This window comes from Dysidea avara, chromosome 8, assembly GCF_963678975.1.
Source record: "Dysidea avara chromosome 8, odDysAvar1.4, whole genome shotgun sequence".
In the NCBI taxonomy this organism is placed as follows: domain Eukaryota; kingdom Metazoa; phylum Porifera; class Demospongiae; order Dictyoceratida; family Dysideidae; genus Dysidea; species Dysidea avara.
Window position 1 is genome coordinate 5,672,528 of NC_089279.1, and position 12,151 is coordinate 5,684,678.

General features: G+C 38.5%; 3 protein-coding genes across 6 annotated transcripts; 1 reads left to right on the forward strand and 2 right to left on the reverse strand.

Annotated features, from left to right (window-relative positions):
* LOC136264705 (uncharacterized) lies at positions 1 to 717 on the reverse strand. Its single transcript, XM_066059482.1, has one exon. The coding sequence runs from the start codon at positions 715 to 717 to the stop codon at positions 1 to 3; it is 717 nt and encodes a 238-aa protein (XP_065915554.1).
* A 2,689-nt stretch (positions 718 to 3,406) lies between these two features.
* Positions 3,407 to 6,542, forward strand: LOC136263623 (palmitoyltransferase ZDHHC11-like). 2 transcript variants are annotated; one of them, XM_066058253.1, is made up of 7 exons: positions 3,407 to 3,503; positions 3,550 to 3,659; positions 3,720 to 5,019; positions 5,613 to 5,714; positions 5,771 to 6,036; positions 6,081 to 6,169; positions 6,225 to 6,542. In XM_066058253.1, the coding sequence occupies exons 3-7, from the start codon at positions 4,943 to 4,945 to the stop codon at positions 6,426 to 6,428; spliced, it is 738 nt and encodes a 245-aa protein (XP_065914325.1). In that variant the 5' UTR covers positions 3,407 to 3,503; positions 3,550 to 3,659; positions 3,720 to 4,942; the 3' UTR covers positions 6,429 to 6,542. The 2 variants fall into 2 exon arrangements, with proteins under 2 accessions (XP_065914325.1, XP_065914327.1); XM_066058255.1 differs by having other exon boundaries at positions 3,724 to 5,019.
* On the reverse strand, positions 6,451 to 9,955 carry LOC136263622 (uncharacterized). Of its 3 annotated transcripts, none has more exons than XM_066058251.1 (7): positions 9,818 to 9,955; positions 9,639 to 9,728; positions 9,526 to 9,588; positions 8,760 to 8,826; positions 7,869 to 7,939; positions 7,154 to 7,272; positions 6,451 to 6,719 (listed from the first exon to the last, which is right to left on the reverse strand). In XM_066058251.1, the coding sequence occupies exons 1-7, from the start codon at positions 9,890 to 9,892 to the stop codon at positions 6,467 to 6,469; spliced, it is 738 nt and encodes a 245-aa protein (XP_065914323.1). In that variant the 5' UTR covers positions 9,893 to 9,955; the 3' UTR covers positions 6,451 to 6,466. The 3 variants fall into 3 exon arrangements, with proteins under 3 accessions (XP_065914323.1, XP_065914322.1, XP_065914324.1); XM_066058250.1 differs by having other exon boundaries at positions 9,526 to 9,591; XM_066058252.1 differs by lacking the exon at positions 9,526 to 9,588.
* Positions 9,956 to 12,151: the final 2,196 nt, after the last annotated feature.

Sequence of the window (12,151 nt, forward strand, 5' to 3'; positions counted from 1 at the left end):
TTACTGTTTTAAGTAATCATCATAATAACTAGTCCACTCAGAGTCTTCAAAACTACGAGTGCTACCTTCCAGTGGATCTACTCCGCTCTTTGTATCATGGAGGAATGACTTCAACACATTCCAGTATTGTGGAGCTGTCTTGTGAATCATTTCAGCACTTACCCATGTAAAATCATGAAAGTCAAAACCTGGTGCTACAGCTTCTCCTATCAAAGTGTACATGTTCTTCTTTGTTTCTTCATCAGATGATTCAGGAATTAACATACGACCACACTTCCATGTTCCACCTTTTACTGGCAGTTGAAACACTTGTCCATCCATCACATCTCCTCCTAGTACCACTCTACTTAACTCTCCACTGGTTGGGTCAAACAAGATGAACTCAAATGGGACACCTCCATGATAGTAATGTACATCATCAGACAAGTTAATTGATAGGTTTAAAATTGGAAAGTGTCCTCTTGGCATCCAGTAAATAGATGTAAGAGCATTTCGACGACCATCTCTGTCTTGTCTCTGACCAGTACGATTTGTCATCACAAGGTCTTGTTCTGGTACAGTTAAATCAGTTTCTCCTCTGGCGATCATTGGCCGCTCACTTCCTGAACGATGAGTCTCCAAGAAGAAACCACCTTCTGGATGGGCTATGAGCCCTAATTTATTGACCAACATTTCCACTATCCCGCTATTTACTTGATTTATTGCTGCAAGTGCCATTATAGCCTGATATTCGTCTAGGCATGTAATTAATTAGCTATTAAAGCCAAGTGCTATATTGGCACCTCCGAGATTGTAAAGTGGGCGCGCGACAACGAACTAATTAGCTTGTGCGCAGTAACTAATCGCGCAGCCCGTCCATTTTTGCACCCTTCAGTGAGAGGCGTAGGAGTGGATTCAGTGAGAGCCTGGATTCAATGGTGTGCATACATGAAAAAGGACTTTAATACATATATCTAGACAGACTACAGAGTAGCTACACTGTAAAAAATGGGGTGTTCCATTACACCCCACTGGAGGTATTATATATACACCCACGCCTCAAAAGGTGCTTGTGTACACCGACAGAGTGTTTAGATACACCCAAGGGTGTTATGTAAAAATTGTCCTACAGGAGTCGTTTAATAGGCACTGTTAGGGTGTAATCTGAAGTAGGCTCTCATACACTTTGGTGTTAATTATTGTGAGATAAGAGTAAACATAATGTGGGAATTATGCTCCTTATGACATTATTTGTGTTACTTCACCTCTTCAGTAAATTTGCCTTCTTGTATTTAAACCCACAATTGAAAGTGGTATTTGTTGGCTACGATATATATACAAATCCAGAATCTTTAAAAGACAAGGAAGCCATCGCTGGAGAGAATTGTAGTATGTAAGTTATACCTGTGCCAAAAACAGCCCAGCTGTAAAAAAAGGCGAGGCCAAGAATGCACAACTACATGTTCATGGAGTAACCAAAAGACGTGATATCAAAATCTGGCCAATAAAGCATTTACAGTATAGGCACTTTTGTGCATTCATTTTCTATATGCTTCACATTATCACATCCAGCTAGCTGTACATGTGTGCTTGCAATATAAACAATACTACTGAGATGATAAAAGATATTACACTGCATTGTTACCAAAATTAATTTAACTAAAAATTTACAATTGGTTTCTACTTGGCCATCTTTTTGCACTGTATATGCTTTCTTGGCCAGATTTTGATATCATGTCTTTTGGTTACTCCATGAACATGTAGTTGTGCATTCTTGGCCTCGCCTTTTTTTTACAGCTGGGCTGTTTTTGGCACAGGATATCACTACTTTTTGTTGACTAGAGAACATACAGCTAGGTATTATATTATACATACACTGTAAATCCAGAAGTGTGAAGGTCACACTGTTGGTATGACTCCTGCGGTCGCTTAGTGCTATAGGAGACACTGCTAGAGGTGTACCGATATGGGTTTTTGGCATGTACCTATATCCGATATTGATGCAACCAAAGAAGCCGATAACCGATAGTCGATCCGATATTTGAATCAATATTTTAAGTATACACGAAAATGTACAATTACCTACCCTATGTACAACATGTGCATGTATTCATTGCTAGCTATACTGTACCTGTGGTGGTATACAGTTTGAGTTTCTGTTGTGCAATCCAGACAATTAGGCACCCACAAATATTTTTATGTATACTCCCATGAAGCCTAAAACGGATATATCTGCATTACTCCGCATTCTAATGGCTTGTGAGGAAGTAGTCTGGCGCCGCCCGCCCCTTCGCAAAAAGTAAGGGTCTGGTGAAATACAAATACCTAATCATTTCAAAAGGAATTCAATTAGACAGTGCACGTAATGCTTGTTACGTCAGATGATTGCACTTCAATTCGAACAAAAGCATTGTGTTGCCAAGGCGATTTCTGTTTGAACGTCATTGGCATGCACTAATTGGCTAGCGCCGAATCTGGGCGCTAGAAATGATTTAGTATCTGTATTTCACCAGACCCTTACTTTATGCGAAGGGGCGGGCGGCGCCAGACTAGTGAGGAAGCTGATCACAGTAAGTTTCCTTGGTTATCCTGTGACCCTTCTTTTATTACAAAGGTACTCTATAACTGCTTCATTTGTAAAGACCGAACACTAGAATCGCGTGCATTTATATGGCTTCTCGTAGCGTAGCGCTTGTTGCAGAGTGAACAATAAGCCACTGGCACTAAGGCCAATGAAACTTGATTACCAGTTTCTCGCTCAGATTTTTGAAAAATTGATGCGGGCGGGCGGTTATTATTCATTATTCATTATTTTCTAAAAGCACAACACCCACCCCAAACATGAAGATTTCTGCCAAAAAAAACAGGGAGATCTACATTGCATTAAATTGTTAAAGTACGTTACTAATCCATATAAGAATATTCAGCTATCTAAACAAGTGATTTTCCCATTAGAGCTGATTGCTCTATTAAAGTAAAAATGACTGCTCTATTAGAGTATTTCGATCAAAATTACCAATAATGAAATTCCATGCGGGTATATAAACAGTATGCGGGCGATGACGCGAAACTACTAATCAAGTTTCATTGGCCTAATGAACCTCATGAATAACGTAGAAAACCAATGCACAATCCGTTTATGTACAAACCATTGCTACTGTATAAATATCGGTAGCGATATCGGTCCTCCTGCTGTTCTGTACCGATACGGATATTGGTAAAAAATGCCATATCGGTGGCCGATATTGTAGCCGATCCGATTATCGGTACACCTCTAGACACTGCATGCATGCATGCATAATAACAGCTTCAGCAACAGATTAGCTAGCTAAATTAGTAGCAAAAGCTTCCAAGTTCAGTGTTTAGAAGCACTAATAAAAGTGACTTGTTCAGAGAAAATTCATTCAAACTGAAAATAATGTTCAAATTCCCACAAGGACTCACGTGATATCTCGCGTGATGTTTCACGTAAGATAAGAACCGGCAAAGTCGAGGCTACAGTCTTAACTGTTCTTGCTGAAGCAGTGGGTTGGTGATATAACTAGTGTAGTCAAAATCTGTGCGTGGCAGGTGGAGCCGAATCAGCGGCGAGTTGTTGCTGAATGTATACCTCGGACTGAATGGACATGAAACCTGACGGCACTGAATGCATCACGCTATTCTCCCAGCAAATTTCCCGGGTAAGTTCGTGTATAGTTAAGTCATTGTAAATGGCTATATAACTACCGTCGTATTTTTAGACAGGAATCTCCCATGCCATAGTAGCTTCCTGGGATTATATACTATCAAGAGTTAATAATATGCTTGTGCATGTAGGCCAGAGCAAGGGGGTGTCACTCGGGCTCTTGCTGTAGGTCGATCTGCGACCGCGGTCAAACTCTAAGGGGTATCGCTCTTTTCACCCTATTTCATAACCCTACAGAACTTAGAAAAATAACGGTGAACCAAAAAGGCGAAAAAAAAAGTGCGGTATTGAAGAGGGATCGAACCCAGGATCCCAGTGTGATGGTCCAGTGTGCTACCAATTATGCTACCGCTGCTAGCTCCCTTGATTCCCTTCCTTTGTATCTTATAAATGTGACTAACGAAATAAGCTGTATATAGTAAGAAGAACCTAACCCTAAAGGTGAAGAAGAAACCAAAGCTGAACTCTAACGCTAACACTACTAGACGCTTCCCCTAAAGTCTACTACTCGTGGCAACTACTGGACGCTTCCCCTAAAGTCGACTACTCGCGGCAACTACTGGACGCATCCCCTAAAGTCGACTGCTCGCGGCAACTACTAGATGCGTGCCCTAAAGTTGAAGAGAGAGAGCAACAACTACAGTAGGAAGTCTGGATGCTTTTGAGCTTAATATTACGTAAGGGTTATGAAAGGTGGTGAAAAGAGTAAAACCCAACTCGAAGTCAACGGTCAAGGCCACAAAATAGCTCTTACAGTGGGTCAAGAGTCAAGACGATACGGAAGATTTGAAACACACAATCAAAAACTATACGTAGCTACTATCAAGTTTACGGAATTATACGTAACTCACAAGAAGTAAGGATCTCCAAGAAGATGTTTTATTGGTCCAACAGGCATTTCGCCGTAATTATAATGATTTTTCTCTCCCAGCTGCTGGTAGCACGCACTAAGAAAGTATCATACTAGGTTACAAGTGCAGGTGTGTATAGGAAAATAGAGAAATAAGTGGAGGTCAAAAGTTCAACAAGAAACCCTCAAGTCACGATGATAAATGCTGCAAGTCAAAGGTCAAGGTGAAAATTGGTCAAGACTTTAACCGCGGTCGCAGATCTACCTACAGCGTGAGCCGACGTGACACCCCCTTGCCAGAGCCTCGTAGCTGGCTTGTTCTAGCCGCGTGGGTCAGACTGCAAACAAGTTGAGCTGAACTCTAAGAAAACAGCTAAAAATGAAAGAGGATATTTTCTCAACATTTCAACCAACCAAGATGGTTGGTGATGACAACAAAGATGGTTGGTGATGACAACAAAGATGTCAAGAGCAAACAAGTGTTTCCACCAACAGTTCAGGAAAGGTTAATAGGCTATATCCTATAATGTATGGTGAAAGCTTTGGCTATAAATAATGTGTTAGGCATTTGAATGATTAGTGGGTAAGTCAATACTACAAATGAGTTAATATTTTTGAGGATTCAACTCAATGCGTACATACAGTAGGCCGTAATTACTATGCATCAATTGATTGATGTGATAACAATATAAGCAGATCTGAGACAACCATGGACCCTACTATATAGTAACTGGGCAGATATATAGAGTTATGTATACTCTGATATAATTGTTGAGTGTTGTAGTTTACCAATATTCAAAGCTAAATTAACCATTTTAGACAGCTTTTTGTGATGTTGAAGGTGTAATGAATAAATTTTTCCTGCACCACAAAAAACAGTGAATTTTCAGAAAATGCTGTTCTACTGAACTAAAGTGGCTAGAGACATTTACTTTTACATGGATTTGAGTACACTACATTCTACACTGATATTGTTTGTGTATGTAATGATCAGGAGTCCATAAGCATCACTTTTTTTTGTGTTCCTGACACAATAGAAAGGCATTTTGTATTTCTTGTACAACTCTTACTGTCTAGTTAGTGACATACTGTGTGTAGTCTTGTAGATACAAAGCACTGCAGAATATGTAACAAATGTATTGATGGATTTGATCATCACTGTGTGTGGCTGAATAACTGTATTGCAGCCCGCAATTATCGGTTAGTACACATTACCTATTCTGTCTGTTAAGTGTGTGTGTGTTCTTTTTGAACAGACCATTCTTGGTAACACTATCAACCGGATTTATCATTGTAACACTTTTTACTATTTTCATGTTCGTTTTGTTTGTGATGTTCTTTGCTGCTCGAGATCAACTTTGTTACTTGGACTGTTCATCGTCTAACTCTACTGAACACCTGAGGTTATTTGGAGCAAGAGTATCCGATCCAGTTTTCCCCATCATAACAGGTATAATAATTCTACCATCAGTGATAGTTGATGCGTTACTGGGACACCTGCTGGGCTTTCATATCTACTTCAGTAAGTTAAACACATTACAGAATAGTAACCATGGTATCTTGTAGTTACCAAGGGTATTACCACTTACGACCATTTTGTGAGGATAAAAAGCCAGAACCAGAAACATCCATTCTTATTTTGTATCTGTCCTAAGGTACACAAAGAATACAAGGGTGTTCTGCGTTATTTGTGTTGTGTTTGTTATGCAGAAAAGTAATAAAATAGCTCCAGCAGAAAATGATCTACAAAATGGAGATGGGTGGCTGGCAACATTGGACAATCACCTTATGGGATCACAAGATTTAATATCACCATCACATGATCCTGATACCAGATCACATGATCCTGATACCAGATCACATGATCTAGAATCTGCATCACATGATCCAGCTGATGAATCACATCACACTTGATTACATAACCCCATACCCAATCCATTGTTACATGATAATTATTTAACTGTCGATAACTCATTTAATGCCCACTGTTTGTGTGCTATTTCTGCTAACAGTTGTTGATATTCTTGAGCCAGGTTGGTGAACTGTGATCCGCCCACACTGTCATACATTGCCAACATCTGGGAAGCTGTACTGATTTCGTTCTGCAGTTGCTTCTTGACTGCAGCCAAACTGGCTTGAATTTCCTTCAATGCCATCACTTGTAACTGTTGGTAGGTCATCAACAGTACTTCAGTAGCCAGTAAACTACAAAAGAGCATAAGTGAATACAATCTGATTGTGTTTACCTGATTACCTAGTTTGTTTCTTAATAACTTCAAGTATTTGCTAAAGCAATTAAATTAAGTAACACCGCCAGAATTTATTATTTAAAAGTACTACAGTGGACCCTCAGTTATCCAAACCCCAATGTGTTTATGGTAAAAGTGTTCAGATAAGTGAATTTTTCAAGCCTAAAATTTATATACTGTACAGAACTCTGTTGAAATACTCTAATAGAACATACACCTGTACAAAATTCTCTAATAGAACGGTCATTTTCAATTTTGGATAACTGAGGGTCTACTATATCATATGAACAAGAACGAAATCAATGAGTTCTGAGGCTTCAAATTAATCTTCCATTAAAGAACAAAACCATTAGAGAACACAATTCAGCACAGGTGAATGTAGACACCTACTTCATTTTTAAGACAATGGCATCATTATGACTGCTGGCATATTTTCGTTCGACAAAGTCTTCCTTTAACTGGTGTTCATCAATTAGAACTTGTATGGAGTTGATGGTATCCATTAGCAACTAACAACAAATCATCATAGATGATATAGTATAAAAAGGGTTCACAACAGTGATGTCGCTATGGACAATCCTTGTTACGGGTTTGACTTGTCTTGGCTACGGGTTTAGTAGTTGACAGCAGTTCATGAAATATATCTTTTATACAAATCTTCAATCACTGTGGACTTAGTTAATGTAGAAGACACAGATAAGTCCATGAAGCATCCATCGTTATGCCAAAAGGCACCTGTCAGGCTGAAGCAGTGTTAACAGTTCTTGTACCTTGTCAGGGTCCTTAGTAATAGCACCTCAAAAACAATTGGTGTCATGCCTGACAACCATAATGATGAAGTTCGAGAGTCAATCGAAACAAACTAGCTCTGTACTGCATGATTTAATAACATCACCCGATGTAATAGTGAAGAAGAAACTGTCAAGGTAAATTCACAAAGAACCAAAGTAGAATTATGGCCACTCAAAGTCCAGATCCACAACAAGGATTGCCTGGACATAAAACTGTTAGTTTCTATGGGAATGATGTCACTATTGCGAATCCTTATTTATGCTATGAAATCATGTACATGTAGTGAGTGTAGTTTCAGCTATAGTGGACATACCTGATTATACTGGGATTGAAATGAAGTTGCATTAGATGACTGGTCAGATATAGCAGGGAGACCTTTTGTCACTAAAAGGACATGAAAATTGAATCATACAAAATAGCATTTTGGCGAAGTGGACATTAGAGGTGTGAACAAAATCATTGGTTTTTAATCATTTGGAAAAAAGTGGTTGTGAGATGGTGGATTCATCTATTCTAGACACTTTAGGATCATCCTTATTAAGTGAGGTATCCTGATTATCAAGGTGTCCTTACTGGTGAGGTGTCCTGATTTCAGGGGTCTAAATGTGTGTACACTAATACAAATGGGACTGTGGACAAGTGTCCTGATTATCAAGGTGTCCTTATTAGTATGTTTCATGGACTTTTTACCCTTTAGTAGTGACCCGGCAGATTGTATAACTATTTAGGTATAACATTCAACTGTAGCTACTCTGACTGTTTTATTAGAGTATATACAGTGGGACCTGTCTAAGACTGTCACCTGGCCAAGTAGATTTTTAAATAGTTCATACAGGGAATTCGTAAGTGGTTGTTTTAGAGAAATGGTCTTTTCTATACAGGTGGCCGTTAAGACAGGTTCCACTGTATGATTATTCTATCAGATCAGTCATATTGTACTGTATCTCAATCTTTATAGGTGCAGGAGCTAACATCATTCTGAAAAAAATGTAAAGAAGGTTTTTTCCCATTTCTAGCTAAACCTATGACTACTTGCACAAGTTTACATTAGTGCTCTTGAAGTAATCATGGTCTGGTCATATCCACATTTCAGGGTGTTCTTTTGAAGGGCACACTATAGCTTCACACAGACACACCCACCCACCCACGCATGCACACACACACACGCACGCACTACACACACACACTACAATATATGACTCACCTGTGTTGACCTTGTGCCACAATTGAAGAAGACTGTCACAGATTTTGTGGACAATTTCAACTTTGCTCTGTCATACACAATACAGAAATAAGGTACAGATAATCTATGAATAAGGCCACTTCAAACAAGATCTTAGTTTGTGTGTTCGGATTATTTTACAATAAAATGGGTCAGTCGGTGGGGCTAAAAAAACCTTTATGTTAGTTTCAGACATGTTTATGATTTCTGGTCACAAAAATAGATCAGTAGGTCAGATTAAAAAATTAGTATGCAGACATGTCAAATAGCTAGAAAATAAACACAGCTAGTTACATACATAACTCAGGATTCAGCCCAGAAATTCCTGAGTGATGGCCTAAAGTTAACATGAACTGATATGCTGTGTGTTATATTAGGGTATATTGTATGCGTATCAGTGGTATATGTAAGACTTGTACTGGGTGATTTCAGAGGGTACTGGTCGGTTTTTAGAGGTACTGGTTGCTTTGAACCACTGCTGACCAGTGTGGGCAGAACCCTGATAAGTCAATGAGCTATAGATGGCATGGTATAGATTATCTTAGCCAGCGGTGGGAGACACTCGATCTACACCTACAGAAAACATTACTTTTGAAGCCAATTTTACCCACAGACTGTTCTATTAGAGTATCTCAATTAAAATTCACAAATTAATTCCCAGGTGACGTGTGCAAAATTGGGTCAGTCGGGTCTGAGCAACAACTTATAGCCTTATCAGTCATCCATTCATATGCAAAACTACGCATACCTGATGTGCCAGTGGAGTTCGATAGCTATGAGACAATAGTGGCCCTACCAGTGACAACTCCATCTGCTTTTAGTAGCATATGTGGCATTGTACAAGACTGCAGTGTACTATACCTCACTGGATAAGACTGTCTCTTGTATAATCGTGTTGAATAGGTGTTCTTTAAGGTAAGCACATTGTGCTTGTCTGCACTCTCCACTTGCCTAAGGAACAAGCGAAGGATTAATACAAGTGCATTAATGACGTCCCTAAAAATCGGCTATTGGTTGTCGGAGCTTAGACCTTGACTTACTTGTGAGAGAATGGCTTTGTTCTTCACTCTACACACATCCTTAGCTAAGGTAACCAATTCCATGCCTCGTTCCATGCCTTCGTTGCAATTTGCCTACATTTTTTGAGGAGTAAGTTGCGCGCCAATATAAATTCCAAGATAATTCTTTTCTAAGGCGTTAAGTGTAAGCATAAAAATTGCTAATCAGTTATTAGCTTTAGCAAAATGAAGGTGTGCATTGGCAGGATGGTAAAAGCCTTCAACAAACTGTTGATCAGCATTACCTATATAGAATTTTCTGCAGATAGCTAAGTGCAACCATAGAATATATTATCTATGCCGACTATGGTGCAACTGACTGACAAACCACTGAGTCAAAGTGGGCCCCATCCAGAAGCTGATTTCTTCTTGGAGACTCATCGTTCATGAAGTGACCAGCCAATGAGAGGAGAAACTGATTTATGTAGTTAGCTGCAGAGAAAGATATCGTAACGACAGATTGTACTGGTCCGGCAGAGACCAAGACAGTCAAAATGCCCTAAACTATTGGGTACCAAATGGAGACTCTCCAATTTTATACATTGCAGTATAGTAGACCTGTCAGATCATGTACATTACTATCATGGAGGTGTCCCATTTGAGTTCATCTTGTTTGACTCTACCGTGGAGAGTTGAGTAGAGCCGGTGGTACTATGAGGAGATGTGATGGGTGGACAGGCATTTCAGTTACCTGGAAAAGTGGTCACATGTTACTTCCTCAATGAGCCAATGAAGAATCAAAGAAGGACATGTACACTTTGATAGGAGAAGCTGTAAGTTAGCATCAGGTTTTGATTTGATTTGATTATAACTTTACAGTACTGCATGCAGGTGTACGATAATTGCAATAATAGGTATTGGGGGTACAGTACTGAAGGTCCGCTAGCTCTGGGCTAGCAGCCAAGACTTTTTAATGATTTTACATGTGTAACTGCTGAATCATTCACAAGATGGTTTATTAATAGTGGAATTTGCTGAAGCCATTTCTCCATGATGTAAATAAACATCAAAACACTTGCATGGTTTTGAGGACTGTGAGTGGACCAATTACTATAATAGTTAGGCCGTAGCTACCTATTTGAAAAGTTAGTGTTTCTCTTGAATTTATTTCACAACAAAATGGGTGTCAGTACTCAGTAGGCAAAAAAAAACCAAAAAAAAAACAGTTAGTTTCAGAGTTTTCTGCCATATTATATTAGCTATTTCAAAAATAGATTAGTTAGATGAAGCATTTATATTGTATTGTATGCATACAAGCCACATAGTTTTTATAAATACAGCTACAAAATGAGATATGGGATTTTTTTCTGCATTCTTCAATGTTTTAGTTATGTGCATGTTTCTGACTCCCTGTATTCACAGGCTTCAGCCTTCTCACAGGTCACCAGTGGGATAGCATTCACAGACAGATGCTAGAGATCCCACTGATTGTTCTATTAGATTATCTCGATCAAATAATTTCCAGGTGTCTAATTTTTTCTTTTTCTTAATTGAAATCTGTGTAAAATTCAGTTGGTCGGATCTAAGCAACAACTTTTATAATAGGTATGGCCTTACTTGGTCTAAGCAAATAAAAAGTTTTCATTATACTATTGTCAATTACTGTAATTTGCTTTTTTTTTTGTAAAATAGTTCTTGTATGCAAAACTTGTACCAAAATTTCTTACATGAAAATTTTTACATAAGATCAAACTACTCTAATAGAGCAGTCATTCATGCACATAAATCATTTTTACATGAAACTTTTTGTATGAAAATATAGCAAACTACGGTAGCTAACTTCTTCAAGACATAGCTAGCTAAAGACCCTTACATCATTGGTCTGTTATTTAATTTTCTTCTTTTACTGCTTGATGTTGTTTGAAGGAAAAACGCACATACATCTTTAAACAGAACCATGCAGGTATCCTACAGACATTCATCACTTGCAAAGCCTTAATAAATAAACAAATAAACAAATGTGTTGAAGTTAAAATTTGAGCATATAAACTTAGGTATGACTGTGAATACCAGTAGTTTTCAAACTATGCACCGTGAACTTAATTCAGTTAAAAATTATGGCAAGCTTGTCATAGATATGCACAAATTACACATGTCACGTTGATTAATTAAGGTTGTCTGATCAGTGGGCTCATAAGCATGCATGCAGCCCAAGCTATAAAGTTCCTATTGCTTGTTCTAGCAGAATAAAGTTGTAAATAATAAATTAAAGTACTTTAAATTTGCCACAGAATTCAGAGTATGTGTGCATGCAAGCAGATGAGGAAGAAATTTTAATCAGTGATCTGCAGATCCAGTAGTTTAGAAAGGGGGAGG

Bases quoted from the DNA above. Each gene is read 5' to 3' on its own strand.
- LOC136263623 (XM_066058253.1), top strand. From the start codon at position 4,943: ATGACAACAAAGATGGTTGGTGATGACAACAAAGATGTCAAGAGCAAA. The intron at 5,020-5,612 runs GTTAATAGGCTA...TACTGTGTGTAG, and splicing joins CCACCAACAGTTCAGGAAAG to TCTTGTAGATACAAAGCACT. The intron at 6,170-6,224 runs GTACACAAAGAA...TTTGTTATGCAG, and splicing joins TATTTTGTATCTGTCCTAAG to AAAAGTAATAAAATAGCTCC.
- LOC136263622 (XM_066058250.1), bottom strand. From the start codon at position 9,892: ATGGAACGAGGCATGGAATTGGTTACCTTAGCTAAGGATGTGTGTAGA. The intron at 9,729-9,817 runs GTAAGTCAAGGT...CTTGTTCCTTAG, and splicing joins ACAAAGCCATTCTCTCACAA to GCAAGTGGAGAGTGCAGACA. The intron at 7,940-8,759 runs GTGAGTCATATA...ATGTCCTTTTAG, and splicing joins GTGGCACAAGGTCAACACAG to TGACAAAAGGTCTCCCTGCT.
- LOC136264705 (XM_066059482.1), bottom strand. From the start codon at position 717: ATGGCACTTGCAGCAATAAATCAAGTAAATAGCGGGATAGTGGAAATG.